Genomic DNA, 20,679 nt, shown 5'->3' with positions numbered 1-20,679 from the left:
GCTATGCTTGTAAATTTTTATAAATCAGTGAGAAGAAGAAGCCATCTGATCCATCAAATTCACCCCTACAGCACATTAACTCTCTCTTCACACAATCTTGGTCGTATTTTCAATAGCCCCAGCATTTCTGCCTCTGCTATCTTTCTGGTAGATTATTCAAAACATTTGGCAGTATATGAGCAAGGATGGTTTTTTGAAATATGTGCTGTAGCATTACTGGCATTTATTTCTACTTTTGGGGGTACTTCAATTGGCCTGGGGCAAAAAAGAAAAATAATGAGCCATGGTTATCACTTCTGACTGCTTCCCAGGTTTTACTATAAAGAGGCAGTGTGGGGCTGTCTCCTGAGGCCACCTCTGTAGTGAAACAGACAGCCAGTACTCACTGTCGAGGCTTACTCTTGAAAAAAGCCCATTTAGATAAGGTAACAAGGCGTTGCTGGTGCCTGAGGAATTACATCCCAATATCAATCTATTTCACAATCAGTCTATATACACTGTGATATTTCACGCTGAGGCCATATACACCATGTGATATTTCGCACTCAGTCCATATACTGTGTGATATTTCACACAGTCCATATACCCTGTAAAAGTGTGAGGTGATACACTTTGGAAGGAGTAATTTGACAAGGAAGTATTCAATGAACGGCATGACACTAGGAAGTTCTGAGGAACAAAGGGACCTTGGCGTGTGTGTCCATAGGTCTCTGAAGGCGGAGGGGCATGTTAGTGGGGTGATGAAAAAGGCATATGGGACATTTGCCTTTATCAATCGAGGCATAGATTACAAAAGTAGGGAGGTCATGTTGGAGTTGCATAGAACCTTAGTGAGACCACAGCTGGAGTACTGTGTGCAGTTCTGGACACCACATTATGAGAAGGATGTGATTGCACTGGAGGGAGTGCAGATGAGATTCACTAGGATGTTACCTGGGATGAAACATTTAAGTTATGAAGAGAGGTTGGATAGACTTGGATTGTTTTCATTGGAGCAGAGAAGACTGAAGGGCGACCTGATCAAGGTGTACAAGATTATGAGGGGCATGGATAGGGTGGATAGGGAGCAGCTGTTCCCCTTAGTTGAAGGGTCAGTCACAAAGGGACACAAGTTCAAGGTGAGGGGCAGGAGGTTTAGGGGGGCTGTGAGGAAAAACTTTTTTACCCAGAGGGTGGTGACGGTCTGGAATGCGTTGCCTGGGAGGGTGGTGGGGGCGGGTTGCCTCACATCCTTTAAAAAGTACCTGGATGTCATAACATTCAAGGCTATGGGTCAAGTGCTGGTAAATGGGATCAGGTAGGTAGGTCAGGTGTTTCTCACGTGTCGGTGCAGACTCGATGGGCCGAAGGACCTCTTCTGCACTCTGTGATTCTGTGATTCTGTGATCTGTAAGTGTCAAAGCTTCCACACACTTATTCCTACTGAAAGCTAGCTCTGTGATATTATCCCAAAGCAATGCTATGGGATTTTTAGCTGGTGGAGCTGACAGTGACAATTGGTGAATGATTCTTCAGTCGTGCAGGCTTGTTTTCTACCATTCTTGTACAATGCCTAAGCATGCGAGCAAGGAACAGGAGTAGGCCATTCAGCCCCTCAAGCCTGGTCTGCTATTCAATAAGGTCATGGCCTGTAACTTCTACGCTCCCCAGCGCCGGATTTGGGGGGTACCTCAAAGTTGTGCTGGGAATCCCTTTGGCAAGTTTCCAGGCAAAGGTTCACATGGCAATTGCCCAGAAGTGCTAACTTCCTCTGGACAATCGTGATGCGCTGGGAAATGTGATTTAAATCACAAACTTTGGATGGTTCCGCTGGGGTTATACCAATAGTTACCCAGAAAAGATTAGAAGAATTAAACGCCTTCTAACTTCTGGGACAGGATTGTCCCCCCCATTGGAGGGGTTGTGCGGGAGAAGGCGTGGGTGGGTGGGTTCCCGATCGGCACCCCTGGTTGGGGACGCACCGCTATTTTACGTAGGCGGGCCAGTTAAGGCCCACTCAGCGTGACATCCGCTTGGAAGTGTTGTGCGCTCTCTGTGCGGGCTGGGTGGGGGTGGGGGGGAGGGTGGTGAGGGGTGGAATTCCCTGAGCTGGGAGTGCGCTCTTTTGCTTATGCACGGGAAAGAGTGCACAGATCTCCCTGTGGCAAAGTGCTGCCTCAGGGAGATTGTTGGAAGTTTTAAAAATTTTTTAAAGGGTATGAAAACATTTTCCTGACATGTCCCCTCATGTGACACTGTCACATGAGCTGGGACATGTTAATTTCTTTTATTTAAACATTTCATACACAGTTTAAATCCCTCATGAAACCTCATCCCGCCCTTAAGGTTGGATGGGCAGGTCTATCAAATGTTTTAATGACCTTATTAATGGTCTTAAGTGGCCGTTGACAGGTCGGCCGGCATGCCCTCCGAACTGAAAATCTAAATGACGCGGGGTGACTTCGGGACACACACCCAATGATGTCACCCCGCGTCATTCTACGTGTTGGCGAGTGGACCCTGCCCCCGCTCACTGACTGGAAGATGCAGCCCCTGGATAACTATTGTCAAGATGCAGACCAGCCTCATGGGACTCCCCCCATCCCCCCCAGCCTCTGACAACCCCATCTCACCCCCACTCTAACCTTAACCATCCCTGTCCTATTCCCCTGAACCCCCCGGCCTCTCAATCAAACCCCCACAAACCCCAGACAACCCCTCAAACCCCAGACACCCCTCCAAACCCCAGACACCCCTCCAAACCCCCAACCATATCCCCAACCCCCAGACACCCCCAACCAGGTCCCCTGAACACCCACCCTGAGCACCCCAAACCCCAACCACTCCCCCCTGAACACCCCTCCCCGAAACACCCCAAACCCCCAAAACCTTTACACATACCTTAGGCACTTAGGGCAGAATTTTATGTTCGGCGTGCGGGCACGCGCCCGACATGCCTGAACGTAATATGATGCGCGACGGGTGTGCGCACTCGTGAGATATTTTGTGCAGCAGGCGCGCACCGGAGTCGGCTACACGCCTGCCAATAATTGAAAGGCCTATTAAGGCCATTAACAAGCTAATTAAAATCAAATTAATGCTGCCCACCCAACCTTACGGTTGGCGTCAGGCGAAAAGGCCAACTGACCTTTACATTTTTTAGGAAACCTCATCTATGAGCGGGATAAGGTTTCCTAAAGCAAATAAACATAAACTATAAACTTTATTTTTGAATTAAAAACATGTCACAGCCCATGTGACAGAGCCACATGAGGGGACATGCTTTTTAAAAATTTTTACTGTCTTTATTAATTTTTTTAAAAAGCGCTTCAATCTCCCTGAGGCAGCTCTGTGCCAGGCCGGGTCTCCGTCCTCCCCCCCCCCCCCGCCCCCCCCACCGCCCGCACAGGTAACGCTGAGCGTTGCTGCTCGCAACGCACGCAGGAGGCCCGCCCGCGTGAAATCGCAGTGCAGAGCCGATCGCAGGCGGCAGGCGGCTTTCCGATCGCCCCCGCCCGCTCCTGCCGGGTCTGCCTGGCAAGGGAAAGGTTCTGGCCTTACCTTCTCCCTGGCCTGTCAATTCCCCTGGCCCTTTAAACTTACCTGCTTCACGGCAGCAAGTGCTGTAAAAAAGGGGGCATGGCCTCCTTGAATACGCTGGACCTACACTTCGCTGGGGCCTGCGAGAAGTCTTTCGATGTAGGCCCCAAGCAGCTTCGAAGAAAGGAAATGGCAGTGCAATTTTCAAGACAGATAAATGCGCATTTACTTCTACTACTTTCTGCGGGCTAGCAATTTCTGACGCTAGTCTGGCTGATCTGATAGCAACCTCAGCTCTGCCTCCTGCCTACCCCCGATAACCTATCACCCCTTGCTTACCGAGAATCCATCCACCTTTGCCTTAAAAATATTCAAAGACTCTGTTTCCACCGCCTTTTCAGGAAGAGAATTCCAAAGACTCATGACCCTCTGAGAGAAGAAATTTTTGCCTCATCTTTATTTTAAATGAGCGGCCCCTTATTTTGAAACAGTGAACCCTAGTTCTGGATTCTCCCACAAGAGGAAACATCCTCCCCACATCCTCCCTGTCATAACCCCTGAGGATCTTATATGTTTCATTCAAGTCGCCTCTTACTCTTCTAAACCCCAGCGGATACAAGCTTAGCCTGTCCAGCCTTTCCTCATAAGACAGCCCACCCATTCCAGGTATTAATCTGGTAAGCCTTCTTTGAACTGCTTCCAACGCATTTACATCCTTCCTTAAATAAGGTGACCAATACTGTACACAGTACTCCAGATGTGGACTCACTGGTGCTATTTTAATTCATTCACAGGATGTGGGCTTCGCTAGCTGAGCCAGTATTTATTGCCCATCCCTAGTTGCCTTGAGAAGGTGGTGGTGAGCTGCCTTCTTGTACCGCTGCAGTCCATGTGGTGTAGGTACACCCACAGTGATGTTAGGAAGGGAGTTCCAGGATTTTGACCCAGCGACAGTGAAGGATCGGTGATATATTTCTAAATGAGGGTGCTGAGTGAAATGGAGGGGAACTTGCAGGTGGTGGTGTTCCCATCTATCTGCTACCCTTGCCCTTCAAGATAGTAGTGGCCATGGGCTTGGAAGGTGCTGTCTAAGGAACCTTGGTGAATTCCTGCAGTGCCTCTTGTAGATGGTACACACTGCTGCTACTGCTCGTCAGTGGTGGAGGGAGTGAATGTTTGTGGATGTGGTGCCAATCAAGCCGGCTGCTTTGTCTTGTACGGCGTCAAGCTTCTTGAGTGTTGTGGGAGCTGCACTCATCCAGGCAAGTGGGGAGTATTCCAGCACACTCCTGACTTGTGCCTTGTAGATGGTGGACAGGCTTTGTGGAGCCAGGAAGTGAGTTGCTCATCGCAGGGTTCCTAGCATCTGACCTTCTCTTGTAGCCAGAGTATTTATATGGCTAGCCCAGTTCAGTTTCTGGTCAATGGTCACCCTCTGGATGTTGCTAGTGGGAGATTCAGCAATGGTAATGCCATTGAACATCAAGGGACGATGGTTAGATTCTCTCTTGTTGGAGATGATCATTGCCTGGCACTTATGTGGCACGAATGTTACTTACCACTTGTCAGCTCAAGCCTGGATATTGTCCAGGTCTTGTTGCATTTGGACATGGACTGCTTCAGTATCTGAAGCGTCACGAATGGTACTGAATATTGTGCCATCATCAGCCAACATCCTCACTTCTTACCTTATGATGGAAAGAAGGTCATTGATGAAGCAACTGAAGATGGTTGGCCTGAGGACACAACCCTAAGGAACTCCTGCAAAGGAGTTCCTGGAGCTGAGATGACTGACCTCCAATAACCACAATCATCTTGCTTTGTGCTAGGTATGACTCCAACCAGCGGAGAGTTTTGCCCCTGATTCCCATTGACTCCAGTTTTGCTAGGGCTCCTTGATGCCACACTCGGTCAGTTGCTGCGTTGATGTCAAGGGCAGTCACTCTCACCTCACCTCGGGAGCTCAGCTCTTTTGTCCATGTTTGAACCAAGACTGTAATGAGGTCAGGAGCTGAGTGGCCCTGGCGGAACCCAAACTGGGCATCAGTGAGGAGGTTATTGCTAAGCAAGTGATAGCACTGCTGATGACCCCTTCCATGACTTTATTGATGATCGAGAATAGGCTGATGGGGCGGTAATTGGCTGGGTTGGATTTGTCCTGCTTTTTGTGTACAGGACATACCTGGGCAATTTTCCACATAGCTGGGTAGATGCCAGTGTTGTAGCTGTACTGGAACAGCTTGGCTAGGGGCGCAGCAAGTTCTGGAGCACAAGTCTTCAGTACTATTGCCGGAATGTTGTCAGGGCCCATAGCCTTTGCAGCATCCGTGTCTTCAGCCATTTCTTGATATCACATGGAGTGATTCAAATTGGCTGGAGACTGTCATCTGTGATGCTGGGGACCTCCAGAGGAGGCAGAGATGGATTGTCCACTCAGCACTCCTGGCTAAAGATTGTCGCAAATGCTTCTGCCTTATCTTTTGCACTGATGTGGTGGGCTCCTCCATCATTGAGGATGGGGATATTTGTGGAGCCTCTTCCTCCAGTGAGTTGTTTAATTGTCCACCACCATTCACGACTGGATTTGTCAGGACTGCAGAGCTTAGATCTGATCCGTTGGTTGTGGGATCACTTAACTCTGTCTATCATCTGCTGCTTATGCTGTTTGACATGCAAGTGGTCCTGTGTTATAGCTTCACCAGGTTGACACCTCATTTTTAGGTATGCCTGGTGCTGCTCCTGCACTTTTCATTGAACCAGGGTTGATACCCTGGCTTGATGGCAATGGTAGAGTTGGGGGTTATGCCAGGCCATGAGGTTACAGATTGTAGTTGAATACAATTTTGCTGCTGCTGATGGCCCACAGCACCTCATGGATGCCCAGTCTTGAGTTGCTAGATCTGTTCGAAATCTTTCTCATTTAGCACGGTGGTAGTGCAACACAACACAATGGAGGGTATCCTCAATGTGAAAGTGAGACTTCGTCTCCACAACAACTGTGTGGCAGTCACTCCTATCGATCCTGTTATGGACAGATGCAGCTGCAGCAGGCAGGTTGGTGAGGATGAGGTATGTTTTTCCCTCTTGTTGGTTCCTCACCACCTGCCATAGACCCAGTCTAGCAGCTTTGTCGTTTAGGACTTGGCCAGTTCCGTCAGTAGTGATGGTACCAAGCCACTCTTGATGATGGACATTGATGTTCCCCACACCCAGAGTACATTCCGCACCCGATTCACCCTCAATGCTTCCCCCAAGTGATGTTCAACATGGACTGATTCATCAGCAGGAGGTTTCCTTACCCCTGTTCGACCTGATGCCACGAGACTTCATGGGGTCTGATGTTGAGGACTTCCAGGGCAACTCCCTTCTGACTGTATACCACTGTGCCACCTCCTCTGCTGGGACATACCAGTGATGGTGATGTCTGGATCATTAGCTGTAAGGTATGATTCCATGAGGATGAATACGTCAGGCTGTTACTTGTCTGTGAGATCGATCTCCCACTTTTGGCACTAGTAAGGAGGGCTTTGCAGGTTCAACAGGGCTGAGTTTGCCATGTCTTTTCCAGTACCTAGGGTGGTCTATATGGTTTCATTCATTTTTAGTGACTTTGTAGCAGTTTGATGCAACTGAGTGGCTTGCTAGACCATTTCAGAGTCAGCCACATAGCTGTGGGTCTACTGTCACATGTAGGCCAGACTGGGTAAGGACAGCAGATAGATCAGTCTTTACAACAATGTTTTTTTCATTTTTACTGAATTCAAATTCCACCATCTGCAGGATTCAAACCCAGGTCCCCAGAGCATTACCCTGGGTCTCTGGATTACTAGTCCAGCAACAATACCACTACACTATCGCCTCCCTCTGTATAACCGAAACATAACCTCTCTACTTTTGTATGCAAATCCTCTCCCAATATATGATAGCACTCTATTAGCCTTCCTAGTTACTTGCTGCACCTGCATACTTGCCTTGTGCAATTCATGCACTAAAACACCCAGATCCCTCTACATCTCAAGGTTTTGCAATCTCTCACCATTTATATACTATGCTTCTCTTTTATTCTCCCTGCCAAAATGGACAATTTCACATTTTTGTACATAATACTCCATTTGCCAGGTCTTTGCCCACTCACTTAACCTATCTATATCTTTTTGCAGCCTCCTTATGTCCCCTCCACAACTTGCTTTCCTACCTATCTTTGTGTCAACAGCAAATTTGGCAACAATCCTATCCATATCTTCATCCAAGTCATTTATATAAATTGTAAACAGGTGAGGTCCCAGTACTGATCCCTGTGGCACACCACTCATTACATCTTGCCAACCCAAAGAAGACCCATTTATGCCTACTCTGTGCTTCCTGTTAGCCAGTTAATCTTCTATCCATGCCAATCCAACCGTGATGCACAACTACTTCTCTTGCAGCTTTGGTCTTTTGATCTTCCAGCTTCTTTCTCTTTCTCTCTTTCATTTCTTGTCCTCTGGTTTTGAGGCCCGAATTTTACATCCCACAAGTGGGCATGCACCCAACCCAAACGGACATGAAATATTGCGAGACGACGTCAGGTGAGCGTCCTGACATCACCGCACACTTGCGCGAATTTTCATTCAGCAGGCACATACGACAGCTGGAAGCACACCTGCCGACAATTAAGCGGACAATTAAGTCCATTAACGATACAGTTAACAGCGATTTTACGTCGCACATCCTCATTTAGGGTTGGCGGACGGGCCATTCTCCCCGGTGGGAGAATTGACATTTTTGCTCAAACCTCGATCCAGGGCGGGATGAAATCTCCATGGGGAAAAAAATAAAAAGGGATATCTGGGCGCAGGCTTTTTATGAGGTATACTTTAAAATGTTTGATTGCGCTGCATGGACATATTTTGCAGCATTTTTGTTGTTTCCTTTATTCTGTGGAGGTCTGCAGCTCCTTGGGGGAGCTGCCTGTCTTCAGGGATCTCACTAGAAGCACTCACCTGCACCCTCAGTTGGGTTGGTGCCTGCCCTCTCCCAACCTCCACCCCAGCAGTGCTGAGCATTCCTCAGCGTGTGTTTCACATTGGCCAGCCGTTAATTGGCCAGCCAATGTGAAATTGCGGCCGGGGGCCGATCGCAGCCAGAGGTCCATTTCCCGTCTGCTTCTGGGCCTTGCCAATCACGTGCACCCAACGAACGACTAATTCAGGCCCTAGTTTTCTCCACCATGTGAACGTGATCAGGAGAGTCTCTTTTATCCTGGCTCTTATCCAATCAACTGCTCACTCTCCCTAATCATCTTCAGCCCCGTGGTGATCATGCTTTTCTTGACTAACCAGGGATAGTTCATTTTGCTAAACTGACATAATGACCTTCATATGCACCATTGAATCTCAAGGCTTTTATTTCCTGTGGTCACCTACCCCTTAGGTGGGTCTCTAAATTCCATTCTTGTTTTTCCCCCTCGCACAACAAGTTTTCACAGACAGGATTCAAGGACGTTTAGTTTCCATCTGCAGCAAGCTTTTTAAAACTTGACATAATCTCCCAGAATCCTTGACATATTTTATACTGTGCCCTGTTTCTAAGTTTTCTTACTCTATCATGCTACAAAAAGGGCATTTAAGAAAGTTAAATGTTAGTTTCTAATGAAGTTAAATGGTAATAACCTTATTAATAACCTAGTTAGCTATAAAGGTAAGAAATACACATTTTCCAAGCCCAACATTTTAATTTTTTTTTGCATTTGCAAAATTCTGGGTACAAAAAAAAGATTTTGAATCTAGTTTTTCTGAATCAATATCCTTGTACCATGTGCCACCATGTACTCAGCAAGCAGGTCATGAGAAAACTCTCATGTGATCTAAGGCTATAAGCAGGGTTCTCTTGTGCACGGATCCAGACTGCAAAAGGTGGTGTGAGGGGAAGGGGAGAGTGTGCAAACGAGACCAGAATCAGTTCCAGTTTTCAGTTTGATCCTCATATTGTAAAGCATTCACAAAGTTATTGTGAATTGTTGGTTTGCTTCTATTTGCTTTTATCACAAAACTATCATATTTTTCACAATATTATTGTAGGCTTATGGGTTGAGTATGGATGGTTCTGTTTGTGTGACTGATTTAATTAAACTAGAGACACTTAGACTATAAGGTTGAAATTATCATAAGAGTAGGTGTAAAGCAGACTTTTGAAATGGAGATGGACAAGCTAGGATGAGGGTTCCACAGATAGGGAATGAAGGAAATTTGCATTTTTAGATAAGTGAAGGGGTTGTTTGATTTTCAAAGGGATGGTGGAATGTTCACAACAGGCAAGGTAAGTGAGGCAAAGCAATACATTTACTTTTCCCAAAAGGAAAAGGCCAAATTGACAACATGAAAGATTTTTATATTCTGGGAAAAATACATTTCCAAAGACATGTAGAATAATGGGATTTTACACATTAAAGAGAGATAAACATATATAAAGAAGGACGGAAGGCTGTGTCAGGGCGCCCGTGGAAAACCTGGAAAGGTACATCGTGTGAACCAGACTTGGAAAAAGCCCCCAGCTACTCTGAAGAAGTGCTGAACCAGGAACTAAAGTTGTGTTGAAAGCCTTTGGAATTCCACTATCCAGTGGGTGCAGTGCTAACCTTGCTTATTTAAATTTAAAATCTATTTTGGGCTGTTGCCTTAAAGGGGGTGTGTAGTTGGGAGTCAGGTAAATTGGGAATTTTGGGATTTGTTATATCAAGTAACTGTAATCTTATGTATGTGTTTGAATTCTTTTCTTGTGTTAATAAATGTTTTAATTTAATTTTTAAAATATCTAAAGTTGTCAGTGGACTCATTACTTCTGAAGTCAGTGCTCAAAGCTTCTCATAATAAATACAAATTTCAAAACCATTGTGATAGCATGGCCAAGTTTCCCTAGTGGATTTGGCTCATCTGGCACATCCCACCTGCCACATTGTAACACTTTCCAGATGGTAATTTTTAGATGTGTTTCCCTTCAATTGTGCAAAAAATTGCATTTCAATTCATCAAGGAAGTTCTGGGGCAGTGAATCCTGTTGCACTCAGATCTGATTATAAGCATTTTGCTGTTCTGTTCCACTTGGTTACACACACAATCAATTCCTCTTAAATAAAGATTGTTCAGGATGGCCCAAGGTGCTTTATGCCCAATGAGGTACAGCACTCAGTTATTATTTGAACCAGCACATCAACTAACTTTCAATCAGCAGGGTTTGACAAACAGCAAATAAATGACTCACCAGGTCATCTGCTTTTAGCAGTGTTGAATAAAGAAAAGAAAGAACTCACATTCAATATGTGCCTTTCACAACCTCAGGATGTTCCAAAGCAGTTTAGAACCAATGTTTTTTGAAGTGTAGTCACTGTTATAGTTGAGGGAGAAGTGTTCGTCAGGATGCTGGAGATCACCCTGCCTTTCTCCCAAATAATGCCATAAAATCCTGTAGGACTCCTTGCGAAGGTGAATGGAGCCTGAGTTTACTGTCTCATCCAACAGATGGCACCATAACAGTACAGTGCTTTTGTGTAATTACATAGTTAAGCCAATAGCAGTGCCATGAAACCAGAGACTCCTGACTCAACTGAGCCACACTGACACAGTGAGGCCAAATGGGCAATTCATGAATTACAAAGCCTGCAAAGCTTAGTGGGGAGAGATTTTATCATGTGTAGTTGCTGATTAGAAAGTAATCCTTTATCATACTTGTATCGCTGAAGGAAAAAACAGTTTGGACCAGTAGTCTTATTCTCTTATTTCCCAGTTTTTACTGTCTTTTTCCTTCTGGGTTTGGTTAGCTTTGGATGGCTCGGGTGAAGTTCAGAATATTGGCATTGATTTGATTCCCGTTCGGGCTGAGGTAGAATTGGGACCTGCCTCCTTGTCCTGCCCCTGAGAGTGGAAGGCAAAGGTAAACTACCACGGACAAAATAAATTGCGAATAAAACAGCTCAGGATGAAGCATCAGCAGACAATGAGCCAAAAACCTGCCTTAGGGCAAAGCACATTTGGATGAAATGAGTGTGTATCATTTTAATCAGAATATAAAAGGAATGCTACGAGTGCTTTTGTTTTCAAGGGAATTCATGGGGAAGAATTTTCCCCCCGTTGGGGGGGAAGTGCAGGAGCGGGCACGTGCAGGCGCACCTCCAATCGGCGCCCCTGATCGGGAGTGCACCGCCATTTTATGTGGGTGAGCCAATTAAGGCCCGCCCAGCATGAGGTCCCTGTGCGGACGGGGGAGGGGGGATTCCCTAAGCCGAGAGTGCGCTCTTTCGCGCATGTGCATGAAAGAGCGCACTCACCTCCCTAAGGCTAAGTGCTGCCTCAGGGAGATCGGCGCCAAATTCAAAAATGGTCAATGGACAAAAATAAAATTTCCCTGACATGACCCCTCATGTGATACTGTCGCATGAGTTGGGACTTGTCCATCATTTTTATTCAGACTTTTATTAAATTTTTAAAAACCCTGATGAAATCTCATTCCGCACATGGATGGGGTTTCATGCTTTGTCTGAAGCCCGCCATGGCTCCCGGCCTGCCCGCCAACCTTAAGGTTGGATGGGCGGGTCCATTAATTACTTCAATTAGTTTTTAAATGGCCTCAATCGGCCATTGACAAGTTGGCGGGTGCACGGCTGATTTGGCTGCGCCCCCGCCGACCTGAAAATTGAAATGACGTGGGGTGACGTCGGGAGTTCCGCCCGACATCATCCCGCATCATTTTACGTGTCAGCGAGTGGGCCCCGCCTCCCACTCGCTGACCTCAATATCCTGGCCATGGAAAATATTTCAGGATTTTACATTGGAATATCATACCTGCAGAAACATGATTGCCTATCAATGCTTGTATAAAGTATTTTTAAGGAAGGCACATGAGGCAGGCTACATTATCCTTTATTAATAAGCAATAACAAAATCCAAATTTGTAAAATAGAAAAATAAATGTTTAACATACTTAGGAGCGTATCTAAAATAAATTCCTCATATATAAATGACCTATGCTACCAAAGAAATGCACGATATTTTAAGTAATACTGTTGCAACCTCCTTAACACTATTTTAATATAGCTGCATATACTGTAGAAATAACAGTGGAGCTCTTATTAATAATATTTCCTGAAGCTTTTGATTTAATTCTAAAATTACAATTCACTCCCAAACAATGTTCAATCCATCTTTGTGTTCAACACTCTGATGGTTGACATTCTAGGAATATATGAACAAGGTGGACCATTAGCCCGTTGACTCTATCAATTAGATCATGGTTGATCTGTGCCTTAGCTTAATTTACCACCTTCGTTCCCTATTCCTTTTGCCCAACAAAAATGCAAATAAGGTATTCTAACTGAACATGATGAAGGGCATCACAAAGGTTCTGCTTACTAGCAATATAAGACAAACATACAGTTGGGCCAGAAAAATATGCTGAAGCTGGTTTGGGAACAAAGAACATCATTATTGCACAGGCATGTTTTCACTAACTGCCTTATAATGGACTGGACCTTCTGCATATGAGGCTTGGAATTATGAGCAGAGCTTTCAATTTGGAATCCTAGATCTAACAGTACTTTCAGGCATCATATTATTGTTGCATTTCAAGCATTAGATAACTTACTTCACATATTTCTAAATAAAATTGTGCCTATGTTAATCTTTGAAGCATAGTACATAGAATATTCCAAAGTTTAAAAATTAGATGGGTAATAAAATAATTGAAAGGTCATAGTTAACAGATAAAATATTAATTCTTAAGTTTCATTCCGGGATAGTCTGATTAAGCCTGAGTGCTATGAATGACTTGAGAATTCAATTTACAAAGTGAGAATAAAATGTCTTGTCATTCATTGGTAAAATTGATTTTCCAATCATGGGCTTCAGAAGTTCAGTGGATTCAGACATTCAACACAATTTTTACTTGATTGTTATTGTGAACAGAAAATTTGAGACCTATTGGGTTTCTGTAAGAAATAAGTGACTCAGAAATCAAAAAATACAACAAACATACAGACATCCTTTGCTTAACTGAACAATGGTGTCTGTTTCCATCCATTTGTCATTGTTAGGTACTGCCAGTCTCCATCCTGTTTCTTGAAAGAAACAAAAGATAATAAGAGAATATAACCTCAAACTACTGACATAATGCTGTTAATAAACTTTGATGTTTTATAGGAATGACTAGGTACAATATTGGAACACGCTTTAGGAAAGAGAGATATTTGCCAATAACAAGAAAAATAGTCATATCAAGATCAAGGGAAAAATTAACATGAAAGCTAACAAAGAGAGAATATGCAAGGGAGAGTTGGAAGAAATCATTTGTTTTAAAATGAGAATCCTCGGTGAAAATTCAAGGTTCATGGGTTGAAAAGAGTGAAAGCAAAGATGTGGTAAATCAGAAATTATTTAGAAGGTGATGTCAAGGTTTTAGGAAAAGCAAAGGCTGAAGGGCCCTAAGGACTTCCAGTGCATTTGAGATCCGGGGAGAGGATGAGTTCAAGTGGGCTGTATTGGCTTGACTGCACCATAGGGATGCAGGGAGAAGGAAGATAGTGAGGAACAAAATGAACAAAAGTCACAGAAACTCTCAATATAGAAGCGTTAATAAAATTGAAAAAGAAATGATGTGTGAGAGATGGGAAATTGGAAAATAGGAGACAGAAAAGGAATGCATATTAATAATTAGTAATGCATTGTGAGAAATTTGCCTAAAAGCATACACTAATGAAGGCAGGTAAAGGTCTGCTTTATGTGAAAACCTGTTTGCTGTTAGAAAATAATCCTGCAGAATGGAATGCTCGTATAAGAACTGAAAGGAGGTTTCTCAACAAAAATCTGGTGCCTTAAATAATGTTTGTTAAAGTGTGCCTTTTAATACAATATAACCTTAAAGTTCAACAATTTAATGATTAACTGGAGTACTAATGACATCACGGAGCTTCTGGTTAGAGGATTTACAAAGTGGAAGGATACAGAACTAAAGTTAAAATGAAGAATGATTTTATGTTGATCGCTGTTAATTCATCTCCCTTATTCAATAACTCCCTTAAAACAAGTTTATCACCTGTCCAGACTCTCTGTTTCAACTGAAGGTACTTTTGCCATAGTGCGAGGGCATTGGTTTTCATTGTGCCGAAGTGGAGACATCTGAGTGCACTCTTCCTTACTTTTGAACCAATTTGTCTCCTGTTACTGTTGGAAACTCTTTCAAGTTACCAACAGTCACAGATTGCAACTCGTTCGAGTACAATCACAGTTCTTGGTTTCCAGGAATGGGACATGAACCCACAACCCTCTGATTCAAAGGCGAGGGTGCTATGAACTGAGCCACAGCTGAAGACAAACAGAGAGAAACCTGCATGTTTACTATCTTCAGTAGGGGCTCTCAAGGCAGACCTCAAAGAGAAATACAATCTATGGTTAATGAATTATGCAGCTCTCAGTGACAAAAGTGCTCTTAACCAAGTCAAAAGGTAGGCAGAATTAAATAAAGCCCTAAAATTGATCTTATTCTTTTGCATTTTAAAAACTGCTGGCTCTTGCCACTAAAGTGTGCTGGATATTAAGGCTGCAAATACTTAACCTATATTAGAAGAAATGAGAATTGCATTAAGCACTGAAAGTAAATAGTAAGCCAAGCAAGTAACATCTGACTAACATTAAGTTCAACTTACTGGATCTCTCTGATCTTTGATGGAACCCACCCTGCAACTGGATTGGAACAGATAGGTCCTTTCTCCATGGTGTAGAAGCTATAATAGTAGAGAAGTTAGAATATTTTTAGAACTCTGAAGAGGATAAATACAAATAATTTTTGTGTACAGTTTAAATGGATAATGATTGGAGCCATGAGTCATCATTGATGCGTGAAGCTTTTTTTTTAACTGCGTGCTATGTATTGAGATAAAGATAGGAAGTATTCCAAATTTTCACTCTAAGTAGCCATTACAATATGATGGAAACACTATTGTACTCCTTATGACAGTGAAGTTCAGTGATTGTCACCTTTTCTTACTGAATCTCATCCTTGGCATCACTGCCTTGGTATTGTATAATTCAAGTTCATGATATAAGCAGATCAAATAGCATCAAGAGGAAGTGGTGACATAGTGGTATTAGCATTCTAGAGACTGGGGTAATGCTCTGGGGGCCTGGGTTCAAATCCCACCAAAACAAATAATAAAGCTTGAATTCAATAAAAATCTGGTGAAACCATGTCCAGTTGTGGCAAAAACCTGGCTGGGTCATTAATGTCATTTGGGGAAGGAAATCTACTGTCCTTTCCTGGTCTGGCTAGCATGTGGCTCCAGACCAATATGGTTGACTGCCCTCTGAACAAAGGCAATAAATTCTGGCCTAGCCAGCAGCACCCACATCCCATGAATAAATTTTGCAGAAATCCAGGTGCTACTAGACCAGCTGAGTATTTCCAGCATTTTTTGTTTTTATTTCAGGTTTCTAACATCCATTTTTATTAGTTTTTTGTATTCACTATAAGCAGGTTTCATTTGTGGAATAATATTGCTAATTGAGATTTACAACAAGACTGTGCAGAAGAAAACAATGACAATAAGGGGAAGTAGCCAGGATTTCTATTCTTTTTATTTTATGCAGCTGATTTTTGAAACTTGTAATGGAAGTTCTGTACAAAAACAACATGCTGCAGATGCTGGGGGTCCGAAATAAAAATAGAAAATGGTGGAAACCTTTAGCAGATTAAGCAGTATTACTGGGGAGAGAAACAAGAGTTAACACAGAACTTGGAGGAGTTAGAAATGTTCTAGGCTTTGAGTAAGTGAAAAGGGGTAAGCTGGGAAGAAGAATAAAAGGGAAGTTCTGTGGTATGGTGGAGGTGATTAAATGAGAAAAGGTTTTATATTGAAAGGCCAGAAGGGGTGGTAAAGGGACCAAGTAAAGAAACAACATTTGCCTGGATGACACGTGAATGGCAAGGTGGATGCCATCAAATGCAAAGTGAAGGAAATAAAAATGAAACAAGAGTAAAAAACCATGAAAGAAACACAAAAAAAAAGGTTCCATAGATTATGATCTATGATTGCTGAACTCAATGCTGTCCGCTGAGGCCGGTTTCTTGATGTGGGGTTGAGAGCCCGACATCCAGATGAATTCCAAGCCCCAACTCCACACCCGAGCTCTCGCAATGCGATTTTTAAATTCAAATGGTTCAATTGGCCAGGGGATAAGCTCGGCATCTAATTTGTGGCTCCAGGAGATGGGAGCTGCCTGCCTGGTGTCAGCAGCAAAGGCAGACGGCAGCCATGACGGAGCCTGCTGCTGCCATGCCGAAGAGAACAGGCAGCTCCCACCTCTGGGGGCCAGCAGCATCCAAGGCAATGAAAGTTTTCATGCAGGCTAGATTAGGGTAGAACCCTGGAACTGGCACAAGGAGGTCCAAGAAAAATCAGCTTTAAATAAATGGAGATAAAGTTTCTGATGGCCCTGCAGCAAACCTGACAGCTGTGCACTAACGTTCACCAGACTGCTTAAGCTCACCAAATTAATGATTCAAAATTGCAATTGAAAATGCACCAACCCCTTAATAAGCCCATTAAGGAGTTTAAGGTGTCATTAATTAGTGGGGAGCAGGTTCCCTGTTCTATTCCCCCCCCCCCATCAATCCTTTGAAAATTCGAATATAGGTGTCGGGATCCTTATGCGACCTCTGGAAATACAATTTTTAAATTACACCAGCATCTAGTCTTGACCCTACAGCCCTTTGAAAATCTGGCCTCAGAAGTCTCTAAAATGCCGAGTTTAAAGATTAGGTGCTGTTCCTTGAGCTCACTTTGAACTTTATTAGAAGACTATCTCAGGCCAGGGAGGTCAGAATGGGATCAATACAGGAAATTAAAATGACAGCTGACTGGAAGCTTGGGGGTCATGCTTGTAGACTGAATGGAGCTGCTCCACAAAATGGTCACTCAGTCAATGTTTGGTCTCCCTAGTGTAGAGGAGACCACATTGTGAGCAGCAAATACAGCATACTAAATTGAAAAAAGTACAAGTAAATTGCTGATTAATGTGGATTGATGCCTTGGATGGTGAGAAGGGAGGAGCTGAAAGGAGAGGTATTGCATCTCCTGCACTTGCATTGAAAGGTGCTATGTAAAAAGGAGGAGATGTTGTGATCATCTGAGCAGTGGACCAGGGTGTCATGGATGGAATGGCCCCTTCGGAATGTTGAAAGGGGAGGGGAAGATTGGTGGATGCATCACGTTGGAGTTGGTGGAAATGGCGGAAGATGAATTGTTTAATATGGAGGCTGGTGGGGTGGAAGGTGAGCATGAGGGGAACCCTATCATGGCTCAGGGAGAAATGGGAATGGGTGAGAGCAGAAGTGCATGAAATAGTTTGAACATGGTTGACAGCCTTGTCAAGCACAGTGGTGGGGATACTTGGTTGAAAAATAAGGAAGATATATTGCAAACGTTAGTGTAGAGTGTCTGAATAGATGCAATGGAGATGGGGGAACTGGGAGGATGGAATAGGGTCCTTCCAGGTATGAGGAAGTGCAGTCGATTGCAGCCCAATCAGCGGGCTTATAGTGATTAGTGGTTGATAGCCTATTCCCAGAAATGGAGACATTGGCGTCAGGAAGTGGAAGATTCAGAGATGGATCATGTTGTGGGGAAAGGGTGGAAATTGGAAGCAAAGTTGATGAAGCTTTACAGTTCAGAGTGAGAGCAGAAAATGGCACCAATACAGCACTCAATCTACTAGAGAAAGAGCTGAGGGAGGGAGCTTGAGTAGAACTGGAACAAAGAATGTTCCACATATTCCACATCAGGCAGGCTTAGCTAGAACCCATGCGGGCATATAAGACAATAGCTTTTATTTGGAGAAGTTGTTCAGAGTGAGAACAAGCTCAACCAGGCAGAGGAGGGTGATGGTGGATGGAAATTTGTAGGGCCTCTGTGCAAGAAAGAAGCGGAGGGCCCTCAATACTGGCCTGGTTGGGGATAGAAGTATAGAAAGCTTGGGAATTGGAAGGTTTATGCTAATCTAGAGTGCACATTAGAAGCTACTTATTTTCATAGCAAAAACATTTACTTGAATTTATGAAGTGTTTTTAATATATAAAAATGTATGATTATAAATTACTGTTGGAACTATTAGTGACATACAGTCAAAGCATTTGTATGACTCCCCTAGATGGCCATTTAATGTGCATGCACAAAATTATCTGGTTCACTATTACACCAGAGCTGCTAACCCAATTAAGCTGATCAATTAATACCTTTTGTAGCAGACAGAGGAATGTCTTATGGAAACCTCTGATCTCTGTTAGAATTAGCAGTAGTGATCTCTTAGCTGATTTGTAATTGGGTATGCCAGTTTAATGTTTCAGTTGCACTATTTACAAGGGCCTATGAATATCAGTTTCGTAGTCATCAGATTTGTACCCAGTCAGCAAGGTGGGCAGCTCACTGTTCCAACCCATTTAGATGCAAACATGGTTTTGTTGACTCTTTTGTCAATTAAAAACCTTTTCCGATCTATGCCAAAGAATTTTGGGATACCAAAAAATTTCTGTCCTTTGTTCTTTTTTAGGAAATCAGAAAATACAACAAAGATTTACTGTCACCATGTCAAAAGAAATGGGCAATTTCTGTTTGGAAACCCCCTTCACCTCATCCTCCCCGCTGCTATGCTATTGTGCGTTGTTGCACTTTACCAATATATTACTGTATATTTGTTCTCGCTTCAGAGCTTCTGTCCTGAGAACAGTCAACACATGAACATACAAAGCTGATGGCCCATAAAATACCAGCTGCCTCACACCTCATTGCGGCTGTATTTCATAGCACAAGCTTGGGGACTCCATTGAATCTAGAGGTACCTTTTCCAGCAGGGCATTTTTCTTGGGTGTGCCTAGGTGCCATTTGTTTTCCAAAAACAATATCCTCTTTCAACCAACATCTAAACAATAGAAATTCCAATGGTGATATTGCTTGAAAATATGCCCAGTGCCAAGGTTATCAGAGAATAACTGGTAGGTGGAGCATCACCCAAGAACAATCTGAGCCTTCAAGGAAGGAGGAGAAAATATTAAGAGAAAAAGAAAATAAAAAAACCTGGGATATTTAAAACGTTCAATGTATGTTAGCATAGTGAATATGTTGCCAGACTAATAATCTAGATCCAGAGACATGACAAATCGCACCATGACAGCTGGGGAATTTAAATTCAAATAATCTAGTGTCAGTAATGGTGACCATGAAACTCCCTGATTAAGGTAAAAACCCATGTTGTTCATTGATGTTCTTTAGTGAAGGAGAATCTGCCATGCTTGCCTTGTTTGTGATTCCTGAATCACAGAAATGTGGTTGACTCTTAACTGCCCTCTGGACTGGAAGAGCAAGCCAGTCAGTCATGCTCAAGAAGGCAACACACTGTCATCTTCTCGAAAGCAATTAGGATGGCCTTAATTACCAGCAACACTCATATCCCGTGAATGAATTAAAAAAAGTGTTGAACATTTGAGATGATTTGATTAAACATAGTTACTTACATTACAGCTTCCACACAAGGAGCAAGGGCATTCTGTAACCTGTAATGTGTAACGTTATAAGGTATTCTCCTTCCAGACACCCGCTTGCAGCAGTTTGTGATGACCTTGCTTGGTCGGAGATCTGAAAAATAAAATAGCTCTGCTGTAGTCCAACATGAAACATACACAATGACGATTTCATTATCATTAAACAGGCTCTTTCAAATCAAAATACTCTGTTTTTCAAATGTAGAGGATATAAAAAATGCAAAACTTACATGGGTTGCTCGACACTAAGATGACCCCAAGCAGCAGAAAAATGACAGCAATTTGGAGCATTCTACTGGAATGCATTGTCGACTCTCTGAGGAATGTCTCCTTTTTTGCAACCTGACTCTTCAACAGAAACTGCTGTAGTGAGGTTAGAAATGGTTGTGCCCTCGTGTGTTTGCCACGGTTAACTTATTTCCCCTTTTTGAAGCAACTATCATAAAAAAAGCATACAGGAAAGCGGTCTGCAGCTAATGTCAGTTACGTCTACGTGGTTTTAGCTGTGTAATGTGTTACTTTCAAGGTCTGGGGGAAAAGTAATTATTCACTTCTGAAAATCAAAACAAAGTTCAGCTCTTCTGACTGTTGAGAACTTGTTCC

The 20,679-nt window shown here is 43.5% G+C and overlaps 1 protein-coding gene across 1 annotated transcript; it reads right to left on the bottom strand.

The window, feature by feature from the left end:
* Positions 1-12,397: 12,397 nt before the first annotated feature.
* Positions 12,398-20,478, bottom strand: ccl34b.4 (chemokine (C-C motif) ligand 34b, duplicate 4). The gene is made up of 4 exons (XM_078563603.1): positions 20,307-20,478; positions 20,050-20,170; positions 15,191-15,268; positions 12,398-13,606 (listed from the first exon to the last, which is right to left on the bottom strand). Exons 1-4 carry the CDS (start codon positions 20,380-20,382, stop codon positions 13,579-13,581), a joined length of 303 nt encoding a protein of 100 aa, XP_078419729.1. The 5' UTR covers positions 20,383-20,478; the 3' UTR covers positions 12,398-13,578.
* Between the last annotated feature and the right edge of the window lie 201 nt (positions 20,479-20,679).

The sequence above is a fragment of the Cetorhinus maximus genome, chromosome 19 (genome assembly GCF_964194155.1).
Source record: "Cetorhinus maximus chromosome 19, sCetMax3.hap1.1, whole genome shotgun sequence".
NCBI lineage: Eukaryota > Metazoa > Chordata > Chondrichthyes > Lamniformes > Cetorhinidae > Cetorhinus > Cetorhinus maximus.
The sequence above is the reverse complement of the archived record's forward strand: the minus strand, read 5'-3'. Positions and strand labels throughout refer to the sequence as shown.

Excerpts from the sequence above, each read along its gene's own strand:
- ccl34b.4 (XM_078563603.1), bottom strand. The coding sequence starts at position 20,382 with ATGCATTCCAGTAGAATGCTCCAAATTGCTGTCATTTTTCTGCTGCTT. Across the intron at positions 15,269-20,049 it reads CCTTGTGTGGAAGCTGTAAT|CTTCTACACCATGGAGAAAG; the intron begins GTAAGTAACTAT and ends CTACTATTATAG. Across the intron at positions 13,607-15,190 it reads TCAAAGATCAGAGAGATCCA|AAACAGGATGGAGACTGGCA; the intron begins GTAAGTTGAACT and ends GTTTCTTTCAAG.